General features: G+C 43.5%; 1 protein-coding gene across 1 annotated transcript; it reads right to left on the reverse strand.

The window, feature by feature from the left end:
* Positions 1-11,193: 11,193 nt before the first annotated feature.
* LOC118731795 (putative protein SSX6) lies at positions 11,194-21,972 on the reverse strand. Its single transcript, XM_036460658.1, has 4 exons — positions 21,904-21,972; positions 21,326-21,440; positions 13,271-13,369; positions 11,194-11,333 (listed from the first exon to the last, which is right to left on the reverse strand). The coding sequence occupies exons 1-4, from the start codon at positions 21,970-21,972 to the stop codon at positions 11,194-11,196; spliced, it is 423 nt and encodes a 140-aa protein (XP_036316551.1).
* Positions 21,973-22,818: the final 846 nt, after the last annotated feature.

The raw sequence follows: 22,818 nt of genomic DNA on the forward strand, positions 1-22,818 counted from the left end.
GGGAAACTAAGGAGAAAATAAATAAAAGGGACTATATCAAAATAAAAAGCTTCTGCACAGCAAAAGAAACCATCAACAAAACAACAAGAAATCCCACTGCATGAGAGAACATATTTGCCAATGTTATCTCCAATAAGGGTTTAATCTCCAATTTTTACAAGGAACTCAAGGAGCATATGACTTAAACAAAGGAAGATAAACAATCCAATAAAAAATGGACAAAGGACTTAATTAGACACTTTTCGAAAGAGGATATACAGAAGCCCAAGGAACACACGAAAACATGCTTGAAGTCACTAATCATCCAAGAGATGAAAATCAAAACAATGAGGTACCCTCTGACACCTGCCAGAATGGCTATCATTAACAGAGGACAAGTGCTGGGGATGATGCGGAGAAAAAAAGATGCACTGCTGGTGGGAATGCAGACTGGTGCAGCCACTGTGGAGAACAGTATGGCATTTCCTCAAAAATTTAAAAATGGAACTCCCATTTGACCCAGTAATACCACTTCTAGAAATATATCCCAAGAAACTAGAAACACGAATCAGAAAGGACATATGCACTCCTATGTTCATAGCAGCACAATTCATCATAGCTAAGATTTGTAAATACAGTAAAAGCCCATTAGCAGATGAGTGGATTAAAAAACTGTGGTACATCTACACAGTGGAATACTATGCTGCTATAAAAAAGAAGGAATTCTTACCATTTGTAGCAGCATGGATGGACCTGGAGAGCATTATGCTAAACAAAAAAAGTCAGAGGCCGAAACTGGTTTGGCTCAGTGGTAGAGCGTCGGTCTGCAGACTGAAAGGTCCCGGGTTCGATTCCGGTCAGGGGCATGTACGTTGGTTGCGGGCACATGCCCGGTGGGGGGTGTGCAAGAGGCAGCTGGTCGATGTTTCTCTCTCATCGACGTTTCTAGCTCTCTATCTCTCTCCCTTCCTCTCTGTAAAAAATCAATAAAATATATTAAAAAAAAGTCAGAGAAAGATAAATATCACACAATCTCACTCATTTGTGGAATAAAAAGAACATCATAAATTGATGAACAAATATAGATACAGAGACAAAGAAGCATTGAACCAAACAGATTGTCAAATTACAGTGGGAAAGCAGAGAAGGATGGGGAGGAGGGGAAGAGATCAACCAAAGGATTTCTATGTATGCATATAAGCATAATCAATGGACACAATGGAATCTAAAAATAAAATTGAATGAACAAGAACAGAAACAGATTCATAAATACAGAGAAAATTTTGATAGTTGCCAGATGTTTGCAGGTATGGATGAAAAAGGTAAAGGGATGCAGAAGTACAAATCAGCCATAGAACATGCACACAGAAAACAGACAGGCAAAGGTCTGGGATGGTGGGAGAGGGTTGGAGGGAGGCAAAGGGGCTGAAACAGGGGACATCTGTAATACTCTCAACAATAAAATAAATTAAAATAAAATGGCTTACAAGTGGCAAAAGAAGGACCCCCCTAGAACCTTTTCTGAGCAGCTGGATCTCAAAGAAGTTGGTCTTTAGGAACTATTTCCAGGCCCTTCCTGTTACTAACCATGATTCCCGGGGTCCTGAGCTTCATCAGAATCATGTTTACGAGCTTCTGTCATTTGATTATTTGGATGCATGGAACCTGTAACGGTGTTGATGAGACCTGGGAGAAGCAAAATAGAAGCTTAAGAGACAACCTGAGAGGAGGGTGGATGCAGGGAGGGAACAGGGACAGGAAAGGTTATGAGGTGTGGGAATGGAACAAGGCCACTGGGAGTGAAAATGCAGGGTCCAGGTATGAGCATCTCTGTGGCGACTCCTGACCTTGAGCCCTGTTCAAGATACAATAAAAAAAGAAGGTTCTGAAGCTGCCCAGGGATTTCTCTCTGCACAAATGAAATGGGGTAGATTTTGCTGAGCCTAAGAAGCCATGTAAAGGAAAAGAGGGGCCAGCCAGCATGACTCAATGGTTGAGCAAAGACCTATGAACCAGGAAGTCATAGTTTGATTTCTGGTCTGGGTGCATGCAAGGGTTGTGGGCTCAAGCCCGAGTGTGGGGCGTGAAGGAGGCAGCTGACCAGTAATTCTCCATCATCATTGATGATTCTATCTCCCTACCCATCTACCATCCTCTCAGAAATCAATAAAAATATATTTAAAAAAACAACCCAATAAAAAAATGGGCAACTGACCTAAATAGATACTCTCGAAAGAAGACAGAAGGAAGGCCAGGAGACACATGAAAACATGCTCAAAGTCACTAATCATCTGAGAGATGTAAATCAAAACAATAACGTGGTACTATCTCCCACCTGTCAGAATGGCTATCAACAAATCAATAAATGACAAGTGCTGGCGAGAATGTGGAGAAAAGGAACCCTCGTGCACTGCTGGTGGGAATGCGCACTGGTGCAGCCACTGTGGGGAACAGTATGGAGTGTCCTGAAAAAACTAAAAATGGAACTCCCATTTGACTCACTAGGAATATATCCCAAGAAACTAGAAACACGAATCAGAAAGGATATATGCACCCCACGTTCACAGTGGCACAATTCACCATGGCTAAGATTTGGAAACAGCCTAAGTGCCCGTCAGCAGATGACTGGATTAAAAAACTGTGGTACATCTACACAATGGAATACTACACTGCTGTAAAAAAGTAGTTCTTACCATTTGCAACAACATGGATGGAGCTGCAGAGCATTATGCTAAGTGAAATAAGCCAGTCAGAGAAAGATAAATATCACATGATCACACTCATTTATGGAATATGATGAGCAACATAAACCGATGAACAAAAACAGATCCAGAGACAGAGAAGCATCTATCAGAATGTTAAACCTCAGGGAGATAGGGGATGGTGGGGATAAGGGGGAGAGATCAACCAAAGGAATTATATGCATGCATATAAGCCCAATCAATGGATACAGACACCAGTGGGGTGAGGGCATGAATGGGGGGATTGGGGAGTAAGAACAAACACACATATGTAATACCTTAATCAATAAAGAAAGTAAAAAAAAAACACTAAAAAATAAAGGGAAAGAAGAATGGTCTTGTGTTCCCAGGCATGCCTAAATCCAGAAGTTCCTGTTACCTTGCCCAATCAGGTACTCATAGTTTTTCTTCATGTACACACAAATTTTTTGGCCTAAACGTCCCAGTTTTGCACACTCTTCTTCAGAGAAATATTGGCGAACCTCATCGAATTGCTAGGAAAAGGAGAAATAAATGAATCCCTGCAGCCGCTCAGGTGAAAATGTTTTCCCTTTAGCCTGTCCTCTTCCTGCGCTGCAGAACCTGTGTTGGACCTGTAAACTGGAGCTAAGAGTTCCCCCTGGTGATGTCACAGGGAACTGAGAGGACAAGGGTAACCAGGCTCAGCCTCTCCCCTGCATGCAGCAGGTGATCCATGCTGCTGGTGGGCTCTCCTCCCACCTTCCAGAATGGACTGAGAGTCACCAAGTGCAGCCAAGGTCACAGGGATGACCTGTTTTCTTCAGGGATGCTGGGCAAGTGCCACGTGAGGGTGGGAAGCTCCTGAGGCTCGGGATCTCCGCCCACCCTGGAACGCTGCTGGCTGTCCTCCCTGCCTGTGACCTCACGTCCTCAGAGATGTAGTCACCCTGCTCTGTGCCCCTTCACTTCTTGATACGCCCCAGTGCCCTCACCTCGCGTGTCTCCTGTGAATCCTGGGAGTCCTCCATGGGGTTGTTATCCAAGGAGCTGTCTCTGCTCATGCCTCTGGGTGTGCTGTGATCTGGAAGGGATACACGGAGTCTCTGAGGTCACCCAGCCCAGGGTCTTTGGGGATGAAGCCCTGAGGCAGGGTCAAACTCAGAGTGTCCTGGAATTAAGATTCTGCCTTTGCCACAATGAGCTATCACCGCGCTCCTGCCAGGATGGCTACCATCAGTAACACAACAAACAACTGCTGGTGAGGATGTGGAGAGAGGGAACCCTACTGCCTAGCGGGTGGGAATGCAGACTGGTACAGCTACTGTGGACAACAGGGTGGCGTTTCCTCAAAGCCTTAAAAGTGCTGCTGCCATTTGACCCAGTGATCCGACTTCTTGGAGTATACCCTACAAACCCAGAAACACCAATCAGAAGGAATATTTGCACCCCTGTGTTTACAGCACCATTCCTTACAATAGCCCAGATGGGGAAACAGCCCATCCAAGTGCCCATCAGTAGATGAGTGGATAAAAAAGCTGTGGTACATTTACACAGTAAAATACTTCATGTCTGTAAAAAAAAGAAGGAACTTCAATGCTTTACAACAGGATGGATGGACCTGGTGATTATTATGGTAAGCAAAATAAACCAGTCAGAGAAAGACAAATTCCACATGACCTCACTTACAAGTGGAATCCAATGCACAAAATAAACTAATGAACAACATAGAACCAGAGGCATGGATACGTGGAAAACACTGACAAAGGCCAGAGGGGAGGTGGGTGGGTTGGGGCTGGATAAAGAAGGTGAAGGGAGTAACCATGGAAAACACATGCAGAGCACATGGTCCCAGGCATCAGCGTGCTGAAGGCCATGGGAGCAGAGAGGGGGCACTGGGTGGAGGGGACCTAGTGGGGGAAATGTGGGAATTCCGGAATAGGGTGAGCAATAAAAAACATATTCCCTGTTCTCCGTTGTGCCTTATTGGTCCCTGAGGGAGGTGAGAGGAGAAAAGGGCCGAGGTGTCTGGGAGAGCAACTGTTTGGGAGGACAGGTTCCAAGGATCATAGGCTTTGAGGTGTTTTGTTACTGTTGCAGGGGGTCATTTATCTGGAAAGTGCTTCCTGAAGGAAGGATAACAACCCCTGCTGTGTAGGCAGCTACTGGGGGCGCTGTTAATAGGGTGTGTTTTGCTGCAAAGGGCCGTGGGAGGGAAGCCCAGGGACCATGTGGTGTGGACACAGGCAAAGGCATGTGGGGTTTTCCTGCTGAAAGCAAACGAAGACTGCTCCGATGAGTGAGGTGGAGGCCAGTCCCGGGTCCTTTGGAAATGGGGAGGGCCCCGAGGGCTGGGCTTCCTGAGACCCCAGGACCCTTCACATTTCCATCCCCTGCCGAGAAGGGAGGGTTCAGGGCAGGTCCCGTGCTCCCCTGAGTGAGGGCACTGGGGTCTCAGGAGGGTTTCCCAGGCCAAGAGGACGGCCGCTCTCACCCACGTGCCCATTGATGGACGGTGGGTGGAACACAGGGTGCCGTCTGCCAGGGAAGGCCCTCGGCACAAGAAGAAGGAATCTTCCCGCGGGTCAGGAGCACATTCCCGCTGGGCTGGAGCACATTCCCGCCGGGCAGGAGCACACACTCCCTGCCGGGCAGGAGCACATTCCCAGTGGGAAGGAGCACATCCCCGCCGGGCAGGAGCACTCACTCCCCGCCGGGCAGGAGCACATTCCCCGCCGGGCAGGAGCACACACTCCCCGCCGGGCTGGAGCACATTCCCACTGGGAAGGAGCACATTCCCGCCGTGCAGGAGCACATTCCCAGTGGGAAGGAGCACATTCCCACTGCGAAGGAGCACATTCCCGCCGGGCAGGAGCACATTCCCGCCGGGCAGGAGCACACACTCCCTGCTGGGCAGGAGCACAGATGCAGAGGGTGTGTTGACCCCGGCCTCGGGCATGCGGTGCCAATGGCCCCCACAGGCAGGCAGCCAGGAAGGGAGAGGGCAGAGGGGAGGACAGAGAGCCCTGCGGTGGCTCCCAGCTCCGGTGACACCGGGCCCGGGCTGCGGCCGCTCAGCGTGGGGTGTGCCGCCGGAGGAGGAGCAGCATGGCGGCTCCTCACGGACGGACGGACGGCCGGACGGCCGGAAGGACAGGGGCAGCTCTCGCTCCGCTGTGCCGAAGGCAGCCCCGAGAGGGCCGTGCAGACCCTCACCCGTGACCGTCCGGCTGCTGGGCCCGCGGAGACCCCCTGGAGCAGTCCGGAGGCTCCGGTCTCTCCGTGACGCCCCCCGTGTCCGGCCCGGCGGAGACAAGGCCCGCGGGGGAAGCGGGGCCAGGTCAGCCCGGAGGGGAGACACCCCTCAGTGCAATATGGGGCCTCTGCTGCCTTACCGCTTCTGAGGTGACCTGCGCTCGGGGCCGGTAACACACGGGTCGCGGAGCCGGAGAGAGTGGCGAGGCCAGTATGGAGTGTGGACCGTCTTCCAAGATGGCCGCCGCCGCCGCCTTTCCCGCCTGCAGCCAGGTGGCCAGCGCAGGCGCAGTGGGCCACTCCTGGCTCCCTCAGTGGGCATGCGCAGATGGTGTCTTGGCCTCTGCCCTATTCTCTGCTATGTGTAATCGTGCTTTTTTTTTTTAAAAAAAAAAATATATATATATTTTATTGATTTTTTTACAGAGAGGAAGGGAGAGAGATAGAGAGCTAGAAACGTCAACGTACATGCCCCTGACCGGAATCGAACCCGGGACCTTTCAGTCCGCAGACCGACGCTCTACCGCTGAGCCAAACCAGTTTCGGCGCTTTTTTTGTTTTTCAATATGTATCTAATTCTGTTTTATTTTAATAAAGAAAAAAATTAAATAATCGGTTACTGTGTTTTTTATCTCACTAGAAGATATGCTTGTTTACTTGTCAGGAGAGAGAGAGAGAGAGAGAGAGAGAGAGAGAGAGAGAGAGAGAGAGAGAGAGATCCAGCTCTGCCTGTCTTTATGTGCCAGGATGGAATATTAGTCCTGCTACCATTTTGGGTGTTGGGACAACCCTCCAACTAACTGAGCCTTCGTGCTAGAGCTGTTGTTTTATTTTAATAAATGGAGTGTAGGAGGTGGCTACCTTCTCCGTTCCTTTTCATTGGAACAGAACAGTGGGTTCAGCTGTATGAGGTTATGAAAACCAATCTTGATAAGCAGGTTCGGGAGCAAAAACAAAGAGGTTTGATTCAAGTGCTATTTGTGACCTGGGAGAAGTGTGGACTCCCCTGTCATAGACCACTACCTCTTCCTGATCAACCCCAGGGTTTTCATAGGTATACGGAGCAGAGGGTTTTTCTCTCTCTCAAATATTATGATAGTTTAGAGTGCCCTCGTGTCCTGTCCATTCAACTCTCTCATTTTTGATGGTCTTAGTGAAAGAACCTCCTCCTGCCCCATCTTTCTTTCTTTTTCTTTTTCTTTTTTAATTTAATTTTTTATTAAATTATTATCTGTGTACATATTATACCATTGCCCCCCTCCCATACATACCCCCCCCAGAGTTTTGTGTCCATTTATTTATTTATTTTTAATATTAATATTTTATTGATTTTTACAGAGAGGAAGGGAGAGAGATAGACAGTTAGAAAAATCAATGAGAGAGAATCATTGATTGGATGCCTCCTGCACACCCCCTAATGATGTGCCCACAACCATGGTACATGACCTTGACTGGAATTGAACCTGGGACCCTACAGTCGGCAGGCTGACAATCTATCCACTGAGCCAAATTGGCCAGGGCTCCATTTTTATTTTTTAATGTATTACATATGTACCCCTTTTCCTGCCCTGACCCCTTTTAGTTTTCCCTATCCCCCTGCAGAGTATCTGAGAAATCAGCTGACAGCCTTATGGGAGCTCCTTTGTAGGTAGCAAATTGCTTTTCTCATGCTGCTTCAAGTTTCTCTCTTTGTCTTTAATTTTTGGCATTTTAGTAATTATGTATCTGGGCATGGGCCTGTTTGGTTTTTTTTTTGCTTGGGACTCCCGGTGCCTCCTGAACTTGTGTGGCTTTTTCCTTCACCAGGTTAGGGAAGTTTTCTGCGATATTTCTTCAAACATGCTCTCCATGCCATGCTCACTTTCGTCCCCTTCTGTCACACCTATTATATGAATATTATTTCATGGCTCCCTTAAACTGTCCTCTAGTTTTTTTTTAAAGTTTTTTTTTTTCTTTTTGATTCTCTGATTGCTTAATTTTTTCTACCCTATCTTCTAATTCACTAATCTAAACTATGAAGCCTGAACATCGTGCTGTCAGTATGGAGGCCCTGAGTCCACAGACAGTCTTTATTCCCCAGGAGACCCAGGCCTGAGAAAGCATCATGTGGCCTCCTTTCCCCTTCTCTACAGGACTCAGAGCAGGGAGGCACCTGGGACACACACAGGGACCATGTAGAAGGGCTTTCCCAGCCGCAGGTTGTAACTCATGAACAGGCCAGTAGAATGCTGTATGTCATTGGAGCAGAATTTTGTCTTTAATGAATTACAATGGGATAACACAGCGCACCGCAGAACAGAATAGAAAATACCAGGCTGTATCACATGTGCAAAGGGTCAGTATGGTTTCATGGACCATTTGTCTTAGAGTCACTGCGAAATGTGTTGTGTACTGTGGGTCTTGGTGAAGAAAGTTCAGAAGGCTCCTCTTGTGATCATGCACTGCTCTTTGTCACACATCCCTGCATTTTCCAGTTCTCTGCTGGGAATAGGGATTAGCTATAGACCCAGCCTAAAAATGATTGAAACACAAATGAAACAGACAGGAGGGTATAAACAGTCATTTAGGACGTCATCAGAAGAGCATATGCATCCACACGGGGCATCAGGCTTTGGGGGTGTGTGTGAGAAGGCTAATGGGGCGTGGACTTGGATCCATGTACAGGGTGATTTCTGGGTTTGGGTAAAACCCTAGTCTCCTGCTGAAACCGGTTTGACTCAATGGATAGAGCGTCGGCTTGGGGACTGAAAGGTTCCGGGTTAGATTCTGGTCAAGGGCATGTACTTTGCTTGGGGACATATCCCCAGTGGGGGGTGTGCAAGAGGCAGCTGGTGGATGACTCTCTCTCATCGATGTTTCTAACTCTCTATCTCTTTCCCTTCCTCTCTGTACAAAAAAAAAAAAAAAATCAATAAAATATATTAAAAAAACACACACAAAAAAACAAACAAAAAACAACAAAAAACAAAAACAAAAACAAAAGTCTCCTGAGATCTCAAATTCTGGACCTACCTCACGGAGCAAGCATGAGGTGCGGGGGAGGAAAGCATTATTTACCCACAGAACCTGAGGAAAAACATTTATGGTGCTGACTGCTAAGTGATTTGAAGTCGTCTTTTCTTGCATGTCTACTGGCTGGGCATTCATTCGGTGGGTCCCATCTTCCCAGGGGGAAGATAAATGAAATCTTTCAGTTGCTATTGTGGAGATTCGCTTCTGTCTTCACATGGACAAGAATGTACCCAGTGTCTAATATAAGAATATTGAGTTTGAAGAACGCAGATCTGTATTAGGGCAAAGGAGAGTTTGTTTCAGCTGAGGCAGTGGTGGAGCAGCATCCTCACTGACCCAGGCAGGACTCTCCTGTCACTGCTGAGCCACCCAGAGCGTGCTCCTAATTGTGGGGGCACTCAGCTCCTAGATATACTGACCCCTCACACCTTCCTTCCGGCACGCTCTCCTTCGGGGGCTGTGATAGCACACACTGGGTCCTGGGTCTCCCTTGCCTGCATGCCAGGCACTCTCCCACACACACTGTGCATCTGCGTCCTCCCCTGCCCACACTATCACCAGGACACTGGCACTCCCTCTCTGCATGTTCTGCCCTGGAGGTCCCAGTCATGGGAAAATGATTCCACATCTTCTCCCCTGAGTTCTGGGACAGAGTCTAGAGCATCTCTGTTTCCTCTCACACATTCCACAATAGACAATATCAGCTCCTGAGCCTGAGATCTGACAGTTAGTGAAGTCAGGGTTTCAACACGTAAAAACTGGTAATATCCCCCAGAAGAAGGTCAAGCTCACATGGACACATTTTTTTCTTGTTCCCTGATGTCTTCTCAGCACCAAGGACAGCATTCAGTTCTAAGAAAAGGGCCTGTAATGTGTTTGTTGAATGAATGAAACCTTTGAAATAACAATCTACTTCTTTTCTAAAAAAATCCCCACCAGAGGATATTTTTGAATTAATTTTTAGAGAAGTGGAAGAGAGAGGAAAAAGACAGGGAGAAATAGTGCTTTAGGGAAACACATTGATTGACTGCCTCCTGCACAAGCCCCAAGCATGGCCTGGGTTGGGGAGTATCCTGCATCCAAGGTACATTCCCTTGTGAGAATCAAACCCAGGAAACTTTCGTCTGCAGGCCGATGTTCTACCCACTTAGCAAAACTGGTTAGTGCAGCAATTCCACTTCTCTTTATGTGTTCAAATGAACCACTCACACATGTGAACAGGGTTTGTGCATAAGAAGAGGAGCAACCGAGAAAAACTTTTGTTTATTAACTAACAGTACCTGATACAGGGTAAATGAGTAATAGGGGTTAGCAACACAGAACAACTGCAGAACAGAGCAAGAGGAGCATGCCCAGAACACTTAGTAGAGAAAGTAAATAGAAGATGCCCACAGTCAAACCTAAGTGTGTGTGTGTGTGTGTGTGTGTGTGTGCGCGCGCGCGCGCGCGCGTGCGCACATGTACCTGGGTGGGTGTGTACAAATGCAGAGAAAGATTCTGGAATCCAACTCCTGGTGTGCCTTACAAGTCACCTCTGTGCAGAAACACCTGCCAATGCTGTTTCTCAAGGTAAGTTCATGGAGACACGGACACAAACATGCATTAAGAACAGGTATTACTACACCTTTTAAAGTGAACATCTAACAGATCATTTGTCACCCATTAAGAAACAAACTCTTAATGACTGGGAACCTTTCTTTTAATTGCTGCACCCCTGATGGCCAGTAGTTCACAGTCATGCCCATGGTCACGATGGGCCACCACATTCTGCTTGTCTTCATAGGCACTTGTCATATCCCTGAGGTGGAGACAAGGAGAGAGAAGGAAAGGAAGTGGTAGTGAGCTCCTGATCATTAATACCCAACCCCTCATCTGACTGCAGGACCCTGAGCACTCAGATTCCTCCCCACCACATGCTGTTCACACATCGCCCACTGCTCCTCAAAGTGAATCTTCTGCTCATACCACAGGGACTCTCACCTGCTGTATAAGTTGCTAGGCTAGAGGCAGCTGAGGGCTATAGTTCAGGAGCTGACCAGAGGGGAGGCCCAGGGCATCCTGGGTAGGGAGATCCCTGCTACACAGAGCAGGGAGTACAAAGAGGAAGGGAAGCCTGGTCATTTAGTGTCAACGCTGCACTCCAAGGGTCTTGGTAAAGGGACGATTTTGGGAAGGAATGACAAGGTGTGACTATGAGAACAGTGTGGTTTGCAGTGGTGTGGGCTGGAAGCAAAGGCCACTTACGTACTTAGTCATCTTCCTCTGGGTCACTGATCTCTTCATAGACTATGTGGTTCTTTCTTTCCCTCAGCCTGCCAAGCCAGGCATTAGTCTCCTCTTCCCTGGATCCCAGGAGCTCCAGCACTGGGGCAGCAGCTTCAAAGGAACCTGGGACATTCGGGATGAAAGTAACTTATTTACCTGAAATGAGGACGGGAGCTGGAGGAGCAGCTTTCTCCCAGACAGAAATCCCTGCAGAGGACATTGTTCCTCTTCTGATCCCTCCAGCCACAGAACCAGCAGACAGGGAACCATATCTGAGTCTCTATCACCTGGCTCACACTTTCTGACCAACCCTGGTGATCCTCTGAGACTCTGCCCCTCCTTACTTGCAGGCTCATCCAAGCCATTTCCAGTGGCTTTTCCATACAAATGGCCTCTCTTGCCTCAAGCTTTGGATTTTACTAAAATTTCCCAAACAAGCAGCAACTGCCCTCAGTGTGCTCTGAACCTCTAAATAAGCAACCCTAAGCCAGTCTCTAGCAGCAACCCACCTCGGTTCAGAGCTTGGCCTCTCCTGGACACCCCCATACCCAACACTAGTAGCAGCCATCTGTAGATTGCTTTATTGCTCATGCTGGGTGGCCCCAGGCAGGGCACAGGAAGTGGTTGATTTTGCACTACACAGGTGGTTCTAGAGCCATTGCTCTCAGTGGTCAGCTTTGACCATGCCAGATTACAACACTACCACCTCCAAGAGTGACACACTCAAAGGGCAAACTCAGTGAGCATCAAAGCCCCACTGAATCATGTCCTGCTCCATAGGGTAGGCTCCTATCCAGCAGCTCTTATGATGCTGTGGAGGCTGATCCTCGAAAGCTATTGGCCTGAGGGCAATCCCTCCCAGTGATGCCATCGTCAATCAAGGCTGAATTACAGTGGCACATCTACTACAGAAGGCCACTCTACCAATCCAGGAGACATAGCAGCTTTACCTAATACTTAGACACAAACACAGGGAAACAGCCTAAATTCAGAGATAAGAACCAGTTTACAAATGAAATAACATGAGAAATCTCCAGAAAAAGGACTAAATGAAATGGAAGCAAGCTAACTACCAGACTCAGAGTTGAAAACAACGGTTTTAATGATGCTCAAGGAACTGACTTAGATAGACTACATGCCACTGTCAAGTGATTTCTCAACAGAAACTTTGCAGGCTAGAAGGAATGGAAAGAAATATTCAAAATGATGAAAATCAAGGAGCTACAATCAAGATTACCCAACTCAGCACAGTTATAATTTGGAACTGAATGTTAGATAAGAGTTTCTCAGGCAAGGTAAAGCTAAAGGAGTTCATCACCACCAAACCAGTATTATATGAAACTTTTACAGGTATTCTTTTTTTTTTTTAATATATTTTATTGATTTTTCTTACAGAGAGGAAAGGAGAGAGATAGAGAGCAAGAAACGTCGATGAGAGAGAAACATCGACCAGCTGCCTCCTGCACACCCTCTACCGGGGATGTGCCCGCAACCAACGTACATGCCCCTGACTGGAATCGAACCTGGGACCCTTCAGTCCGCAGACCGACACTGTACCGCTGAGCCAAACCAGTTTCGGCAGGTATTCTTTAAGAAGAAGAAAAAAGAAGATCAAGAATAGGACAATAAAATGGCAATTAATACACATCTATCAACGTTTGACTCTAAAAATAAAAATAAATGAACAAGCAGAACAGAAATATACTTCCATGTACAGAGAACATTTTGACAGTTGCCAGAAGGGAGACAAGTTTGGAAGAATGGTGAAAATGATGAAGTTGATTTCGAAGTACATATAGTTATAGTCCATTGACATAGACAATAGACAGGTGAAGGCTTGGGATGGTGTGGGAGATAGATGGAGGGAGGCAAAGGGGGATAAAATGGAGGATATCTGTAATACTCTCAATAAAAGAAATTAAAAAATAAAATGGCTTACAAGTGGCAAAAAAAAAAAAAATACCCACGAGAATTTTTATTTATTTATTTATTTTCTGAGCAACTGGATCCTGAAGAATTTAGGCCTCACAGATAATTTCCAGGCTGTTTCTATGACTCACCCTGATTCCCGGGGTTTTGATCTTCATCAGAATCATGTTCAGGAGATTTTGTGGTACAATTCTTAGGACGCATGAAATCTGGGCAGTTGATCATGAAACCTAGGAGAAGAAAAATATTTGATGCTTAACCTGAAAGGAGGGTCGATACTGGAAGGCAGTAGGGACAGTAAAGGTCATCAGGAGAGGGGATGGAACAAAGGCCATTGAAAGTGAACCATGCAGGAGGAGAAAAATGGAGGCAGAATAGACATGTATTCTGAGCCTTGTCCTGAAGCAGAAAGAAAGAACAGCTTAGGGTCACATGGGGAGTGTTTGTTAGCAAGTTAAGGGACAGCTAAACTCCAGGAGAAGGTGGGGGACTGCTGGATGGGGTTCCCCTCACCTAGCAGCTACAGGCTCAGAAGTGGAAACTGTGCCATCTTAAAAGGTAAAGTGGATGTTATAGGAAGCCTGAAAATCCACAACTGTGGCAACCATCAAATAGCTGGGAGCCCCAGAACATCGGTCCCCAATTGGCACAAACATGCGGATTCAAAGGAGCTCTACACTCCACCACAGAAAGGTCAGATTACACCTGGGATAAGGTGAGGTCTCTGGTCCTTGCGGGAGAGAGGAGTCGCACTTTGTGGGAGCTGGAGGAGCATTTGGGGAAGTCTGTGTCTAGAAAAATCTGTGGCTGTTGGAGCTGGAGTGATCTGTGAATGTGGAGGGGCGTCCTCGGAGCTGCTAACAGAAGGGATCTCTGGAAAGCAACTCATTTTGATCTGACTCAAAGGGACAGCCTAAGAATTTCAGGGGAGTGCAGGCTGCTTAGACTTGCGTGCAGACCCACTGACTGCACACTTGGGCTTTTTCCGCTTCTGATTACTAAGCCCAATACATAGGATAACCCAGTTGGGGATACCTGGGAGAGTGCAGGGGAAGTTGTTTTTCTGGAACCTGGGGATTGGAGCAGGAAGTGCCCATGAGAGAGCCAGCTCTGAGGCAGCCCACCTCCACAAACCGGTATTGAATACCACAGGGAAAGAAGGCTAGAGAGGCCACAGATTGACTGGGAAGTCAATCCAGAAACACTGCCAACCAGGGACTGAATAACAAATTGACTCTTGTGTAATCAAAAATAAACCAATACGATAAATTAAGACACTGCCTGATTAAAAATCAGGACTAGCTTACAACACTGAGGAGCAGTGAAACACAGAGAACAGGCAATACTGTCTGGACTGGGAAACAGGCGTGAAAAACAGAACAATAGAGGAAGTGAATGACCTTCATTACTGCACATTATTTATTTATTTGTTTATTTATTTATTTATTTATTTATTTTAAGACAACACAATCAAAATTTAATAGAGCCAACAAAAACAAAATAATAGCAACAACAATAAGACAGAATTTTAGACACACAAAAAACTGCTTTACATTACAACTTCATTGGTTCTTGGTACTTACTGGCCATATGACCTTGGGCAGATTAACCCTAGAAACTCAATGTTAAGCTCTGTCACAATCTAGTACAGTGGGAACATCATACATTGTTCTGATATGAAAATCCAATGGCCCCAGGAAGAAAGGGGACTAGAAAGAGGAAGACAAATATACCAGAGAACCAGCCCACTCCAGAATACATGCCAATTAGAGTTATCCTTAACAATTCATAGAATCCATTTGGGACCAACCGGCACCAAAGGCAAGATCCTTCAAGTCACATATGTGTAAAAGTATTGTACACATATCATACTGCACATTTTTTTAATTTTAATTTTTAAATTTTCATTGTTTACTAAGAAACTATTTTTTTCTTTTAAAAAAATATTTTTATTGATTTTTTACAGAAAGGAAGAAAGAGGGATAGAGAGTTAGAAACATTGATGAGAGAGAGTCCTCAATCAGCTACCTCTTGCACACCCCCTACTGGGGATGTGCCAGCAACCAAGGTACATGCCCTTGACCAGAATTGAACCCAGGATCTTTCAGTCCACAGGCCAATGCTCTATCCACTGAGCCAAACCAGTTTCAGCTATTTTTTTTCTTTCTTCCTCACTTGATTTCACCTTTTTATTTATTACATTTTTATTTTCAATTAGTATTATTACTACTATTTTATGTTTCTTTAAAAGTGTCATTTTATTTTCTCTTTATTTTACTTTGGGATTAGTGTTCTACATTCTATTTTCATCTTTCCTTTAGTATAATTTTACCCTATCTCAACTCTACCTTTATACAATCACTCTCTTCCTGACCTTTCCCCTTTTGGTGTCCTGTTTATCTTAACCATTTTCTGCTTTAGATTTTCCCTATTCTTTCTGTTTACCCCCTGCTAAAATTTCACCATACTTATATATCTAATTTCAAATCCCCTGCTCCAAGTCCATACACAATTCTCTCTTCACTGTCTTAACTATCAAACAATTGTTTTTCTCTGTTATTTTGTTCTTTGCTTGAATGTTGATTATATCAAATTTTTATACTTTTTTGTGAGATTGTTTTTCTTCTTCTTTTTTGTTTGCTTTATTTTTATTTGTTTTTTTTACTTCTGTTTTCCCTTGCTTCGCTTAATATTAGTTGGTGTTGTAGTTTGTATTAATCTCCAGGTACTTGTTGCTGGTATTTGCTGAAATTAGTGGATGTTCTATTGAAGTTTTCTCCCCATATACATAGTTGGTTCCCCTTTTCTCTCTTAGTCTCATTCTTGTCTCTCTTACTTTTTTTTTCTTTTCCCAAATTTATTTTGACATTCTTTTCCCCCTTTTCTTTTTACTCTTCTTTTTTTCTTTCCTAACCCCTAATTTGCTTTTCTCTGGTGGTCACTTTTATGGAAGGTTATTAATATTGTGAATACATTTCTGGTCAGTGCCTTGTGTGTTGTACCTGGTTGTGTTGTATTTTGTGCCTTTAAATCAATGCAGGAGAGAGAGAACTACCTAACCAGACATCCTGAGAAGAGATACCATGGGCAAACAAAGAAACAGTCCACATGTGAAAGAAAAGCAGGCATCACAAGAAAAGGAAGTAAATGACATAGAGGAAAAGAACCTATCAGAGAAAGAATTTAGAGAAATGGTCATAAGGTGGCTGAAAAGAATGGAAGACAAATTCAAAGAAATGAAGACCCGAGAGGAAATGAAAAACCGAGAAGAAATGAAAAATGACATTGCTGCAGTAAAGAACTCCATAGAAAGTATCAAGAGTATACTAAAATAAGCAGAGAACCACATCAGTGAGCTAGAAGACAAGATGCAAAAAAATACCCAAGTAGAGCAGCTTATAGAAAAAAAAAAATCAGGAGGAGAGTCTAAGGGAAGTTTGGGAAAACACAAAACAAAACATCTGCATAATAGGGGTTCCAGAAGGAAATGAAACTGAGCAAGGAATAGAAAACCTATTTGAAGAAATTATGACAGAAAACTTACCTGATATAGGGAAGAAAAAACCCACTCAAATCCAAGAAGCTCACAAAGTCCCAAGCAAAATGAACCCCACAAGACCGACACCAAGGCACAGTATAATTAAATTGGCAAACACCGATGACAAAGTAAGAATCTCAAAAGCTGCCAGAGAGAGACAGAAAGTTACATATAAAGGAACCCCCATCAGACTAGCAACTGATTTCTCAAAAGAAACTCATCAGGCCAGAAGGAAATATAAAGTCATGCAGAGGAAGGGTCTGAATCCAAGAATACTGCACCCAGCAAAGCTATCAATCAAACTTGAAGGTGAAATCAGGAGCTTAACAGACAAAAAGGGACTAAGGAAATTTATCACCACCAAACCAGCAATGCAAGAAATGCTTAAAAGGGTCTGCTGTAAAAAAAAAAAAAGGAAAGAAAAGAAATAGGAAATGAAGAAGCAACACAGGGGTAAAGAATAAAAATGGCGACAAATAAGTACCTGTCAATAATAACTTTAAATGTGAATGGATTAAATGCCCCAATCAAAAGACATAGGTTAACGGATTGGATAAGAAAACAAGACCCATATATCTGCTGTCTACAAGAAACCCACCTCAGAAAAAAAAGACTCACACAGACTGAGGATGAATGGCTGGAAAAAGGTTTACCAGGAGAATGGAAATGAAAGAAAAGCTGGGGTAGTAATACTTGTATCTGACAAATTATATCTCAAAGTGAAGGACATAACAAGAGATAAGGAAGGCCACTTCATAATACTAAAGGGAGCAATCCAACAAGAAGAAATAACTCTGGTAAACATATAGGCACCCAATACAGGAGCACCCAAATACATAAAAAAACAACAACAAACTCCTGGAGGATATCAAGGGAGAGATTGACAGCAATACAATCATAGTAGGAGACTTTAATACCCCACAATCACCATTGGACAAACCCTCTAAACAAAAAATCAGCAAAGAAATGTGTATCCTAAATGACTCACTAGACCAGATGGAATTAATTGACATTTTCAGAACATTTCACCCCAAAGCCACAGAATATACATTCTTCTCAAGTGCACATGGGTTATTTTCAAAGATAGACCATATGTTGGGACATAGGCAAAGTCTTTTCAAATTCAAGAAGATAGAAATCATACCAAGCATCTTCTCAGATCACAGTGGCATAAAACTGGAAATCAACTACAATAAAAACAATCCAAAAAATAAAACACATGGAGACTAAGTAGCATGCTATTAAACAATGATTGGGTTACCAGACAGATCAAAGAAGAAATATAAAAACATCATGGCAACAAACGACAATGAAAACACAACAATCCAATATCTATAGGACACAGAGAAAGCAGTCTTGAGAGGGATGTTAATAGCTAAACCAGTCTACTGTATAAAGCAAGAAACAATGGTAATAAATTACCTAATCCTACAACTCAAAGAGTTCAAAAGAGAGCAACAAGAAAAGCCCAGTGTAAGCAGAAGGTAAGAAATAAAGATCAGAGTGGAGATAAACGACATAGAGACCAAAGAAACAATACAAAAGATATACAAAATCAACATCTGGTTCCTTGAAAGGATAAACAAGATTGATGAATCTCTAGCCAGGCTGACCAAGAAGCAAAGATAGAGGACCCAAATAAACAAAATCAGAAGTGAAAGAGGTGAAATAACAACAGACCCCACCAAAATACAAAGGATTGTTAAAAAGTATTATGAACAACTCTATTTCAACAAACTGGACAACCTGGAGGAAATGAAAATATAACCCTCCATGCTCAATCAGGAAGAATCCAAAGAGCTCAATAGGCAATAACTATGTAAGATATTGAAACAGTCATCAAAAAGCTTCCGGCAAACAAATGCCCTGGGCCAGATGGCTTCACAGGGCAGTTTTACCAAACATTCAAGGAAGAACTAAAGCCTATCCTCCTCAGACTATTTGAATAAAATTCAAGAGGAAGGAACACTTCCCAGCTCATTCTATGAAGCTAGCATCACCCTAATACCAAAACCAGATAAAGACAAAAAAAAAAAAGAAAAAAAGAAAAAAAAAAAGAAAGAGAATTATAGGCCAATATCCCTCATGAACATAGATGCCAAAATCCTCAACAAAATTTTAGCAAATCAGATCCAGCAATACATAAGAAAGATCATACATCATGACCAAGTAGGATTTATCCCAGAAATGCAAGGATGAGATAATATCCGCAAATCAATAAATGTGATACATCTCATAAACAAATTGAGAGATAAGAAAATAATGCGAAGAAATCTATGGTCTTTCTTTACACCAATAGTGAACTTACAGAAAAAGAGACCAAAAAAGCAATCCCATTTACCATCACACCAAAATAATTTAGATATCTATGAATAAACGTAACTAAGGAAGTAAAAGACCTATATGCGGAAAACTACAGGACACTGAAACAAGAGATAGAGGAAGATGTAAACAGATGGAAGAACATACCATGTCCATGGATTGGTAGCATCAACATCATTAAAATGTCCATACTACCCAAAGCAATCTATAGATTCAATGCACTCCCCATTAAAATACCAATGGAATATTTCACAGACCTAGAAAGAACTCGCCAAAAATTCATCTGGAATAAAAAAGACCCGGAATAGTCACAGCAATCCTGAGAAAGAAGAATAAAGTAGGTGGAATCTAAATACCAGATTTCAAGTTGTATTACAAAGCCACTGTTCTCAAAACAGCCTTGTACTGGCACAAGAACAGATATATTGATCAATGGAACAGAACAGAGAATTCAGATATCAACCCAAACCACTATGCTCAGTTACTATTTGACAAAGGAAGCACGAACATACAATGGAGTCAAGACAGTCTCTTCAACAAATGGTGTTGGGAAAATTGGACAGATACATGCAAAAAAAAAAAAAAATAAATGAAACTAGACCACCAACTTACACCATACACAAAAACAAACTCAAAATGGATACAGGACTTAAACATAAGATGGGAAACCATAAAAATACTAGGGGAATCCATAGGCAGCAAAATCTCAGACATGCTGAAAGAACTTCTTCACTGATACTGCCCCTAGGGCAATGGAAGCTAAAGAAAGTAAACAAATGGGACTACATCAAAATAAAAAGCTTTTTTTTTACAGCAAAAGAAACCATCAACAAAACAACAAGAAAGCCCACTTTATGAGAGAACATATTTGCAAATGTTATCACTGTAAAGGTTTAATCTCCAACATCTATAGGCAACTTACACAACTTTATAAAAGGAAGATAAATGATCCAATAAAAAGAATGGGCAACGAATCTAAATAGAATCTTCTTGAAAGAAGACAGAAGGAAGGCCAGGAGACACATGAAAACATGATCAAAATCACTAGTTATCAGAGAGATGCAAATCAAAATGACAACGTGGTGCCATCTCACACCTGTCAGAATGGCTATTATTAACAAATCAATAAACCACAAGTGTTGGTGAGGATGGGGAGAATAAGGAACCCTCGTGCACTGCTGATGGAAAGGCAGACTGGTGCAGCCACTGTGGAGACCAGTATGGAGTTTCCTACTGAAAATGGAACTCCCATTTGACCTAGTGATCTCACTCCTAGGAATACATCCTAAGAAACTAAAAACACCAATCAGAAAGGATATATGCACCCCTATGTTCATTGCAGCACAATTTACAACAGCTAAGATTTGGAAACAGCTTAGGTGTGCATCAGCAGATGACTAGATCAGAAAACTACGGTACATCTACACAATGCTGCCATAAAAAAGAAGGAATTCTTACGATTTGCACCAACCTGGATGGAATTTGAGAACATTATGCTAAGTGAAATAAGCCATTCCATGAAAGAAAAATACCACATGATCTCACTCATTTATGGATAATAAAGAACATTATAAACTGATGAACCAAAAGATAGATATAGAGACAGTAAAGCAACAAGCAGACTGTCAAATTACAGTGGGGAGGGGAGGGAGATCTGGGGGAGATAATAGATCAACCGAAGGACTTGTATACATGCATATAAGTACAACCAATGGACATAAAACTGTGGGGAGGGAGGGTATGTATGGGAGGGAGGGGGGCAAAAAAATCAATAAAATATATATAAAAAAAGATTAAAAGAGAAAACACTCTTGGAAAAAAAAAGATCAGAATATGAGTGACAGGAGAAGATTTGACTTTGGGCGGTGGGCACATGGTGCAATATACAGATCTTGTAACATAGAAATCCACACCTGAAACCTATATGTTCATTTTGACCAATGTCACCCCGATCAATGTAATAAATACAATTTTTAAAAATCCAAAAAAAGAACATTATAAATAGATGAACAAAAAGATAGAGACAATAATGCGTCAAATAGACTCTCAAATTACAGTGGGAAAGTTAGGGAGAGGTGGGGGAGATAAGAGATCAACTGAAGGACTTGTATACATGCATTAAACATAACCAGTGGATGCAAAATGCTGGGGATTAGGGCACATATGGGAGTGGGTTGGGGGGAGCAATGGTAAAGTATGTACACATATAATACCTTAATAAAAAATGGAAAGAAAAGAAAAAGTGAACCATGCCGGGTCGAGGTCTGAGTATCTCATTGACCACATCTGGCCCTGAGCCTTTTTCCGAACAAAGAATTTCTATTACCTAGACGAGTCATGATTTCATAGTTTCTTTTCATGCTCACACAGGTTCTTTTCTCTGAGTTTCCCAGCTTCGCCCACTCTTCCTCAGAGAAGTATTTGCGAATATCCTTGAATACCTAAGAAAAGAAAAAAAAAAAAAATGAATCCCTGCAGCCGCTCAGGTGAAAATGTTTTCCCTTTAGCTTGTCCTCTTCCTGCGCTGCAGAACCTGTGTTGGACCTGTAAACTGGAGCTAAGAGTTCCCCCTGGTGATGTCACAGGGAACTGAGAGGACAAGGGTAACCAGGCTCAGCCTCTCCCCTGCATGCAGCAGGTGATCCATGCTGCTGGTGGGCTCTCCTCCCACCTTCCAGAATGGACTGAGAGTCACCAAGTGCAGCCAAGGTCACAGGGATGACCTGTTTTCTTCAGGGATGCTGGGCAAGTGCCACGTGAGGGTGGGAAGCTCCTGAGGCTCGGGATCTCCGCCCACCCTGGAACGCTGCTGGCTGTCCTCCCTGCCTGTGACCTCACGTCCTCAGAGATGTAGTCACCCTGCTCTGTGCCCCTTCACTTCTTGATACGCCCCAGTGCCCTCACCTCGCGTGTCTCCTGTGAATCCTGGGAGTCCTCCATGGGGTTGTTATCCAAGGAGCTGTCTCTGCTCATGCCTCTGGGTGTGCTGTGATCTTGAAGGGATACAACGAAGTCTCTGAGGACACCCAGCCCAAGGTCCTGTGGGGATGAAGCGCTGAGGCAGGGTCAAGCTCAGAGTGTCCTGGAATTAAGATTCTGCTTTTGCTACAATGTCCTATCACTGCGCTCCTGCCAGAATGGCTACCATTAGTAACACAACAAACAAGAGCTGGCGAGGATATGGGGTAAAGGGAACCCTTGTGCACTGCTGGTGGGAATGCAGACCGGTACAGCCACTGTGGAGAACAGTGTGGAATTTCCTAAAAAAGAAAAAAAACAAAACAAAAATGAAACTGCCATTTGACTCAGTGATCCCACTTTTATGAATATATTGTAAGAATCCAGAAACACCAATCAGAAAGAATATATGCACCGAGAGTTTCATATCAGCATCAGTTACAATAGCCAAGATGTGAAAACAGCCCAACTGCCCATCATAGATGAGTGGATAAAAAATGTGCTACTGATGGACACTGGTAATATAGTATGGTGATGGCCTTGGGGAGAGGGCAGGAGGGTAGAAGGGATCAATGGGGGGGGGACACACATCTGTAATACTTTTAATAATAAATGTCAAAATTATTTTTCATTTTTTTCTATAGTTTTATTATTGACTGTGTTTTATTTATTAAAAAAATTAACCTATAACATTGCTTTGAGATTCTATTTTTTTATCTCATAGTTGCTACGACATGTGATTCACCTCCCACCTGTACTACATACACATCCTAGCTTTATTTGTTCAATTTATATTAGCAAATTTGATATTATGAGTGATACCTTTTTATTAAATTATTATCTGTGTACATATTTTAACAT

This window comes from Pipistrellus kuhlii, unplaced genomic scaffold (genome assembly GCF_014108245.1).
Source record: "Pipistrellus kuhlii isolate mPipKuh1 unplaced genomic scaffold, mPipKuh1.p scaffold_m20_p_32, whole genome shotgun sequence".
Classification (NCBI taxonomy): Eukaryota; Metazoa; Chordata; class Mammalia; order Chiroptera; family Vespertilionidae; genus Pipistrellus; species Pipistrellus kuhlii.

Excerpts from the sequence above, each read along its gene's own strand:
- LOC118731795 (XM_036460658.1), bottom strand. The coding sequence starts at position 21,972 with ATGAGCAGAGACAGCTCCTTGGATAACAACCCCATGGAGGACTCCCAG. Across the intron at positions 13,370-21,325 it reads TGAAATCATGACTCGTCTAG|GTTTCATGATCAACTGCCCA; the intron begins GTAATAGAAATT and ends TTCTTCTCCTAG. Across the intron at positions 11,334-13,270 it reads TCAAAACCCCGGGAATCAGG|GTTCCTTTGAAGCTGCTGCC; the intron begins GTGAGTCATAGA and ends CGAATGTCCCAG.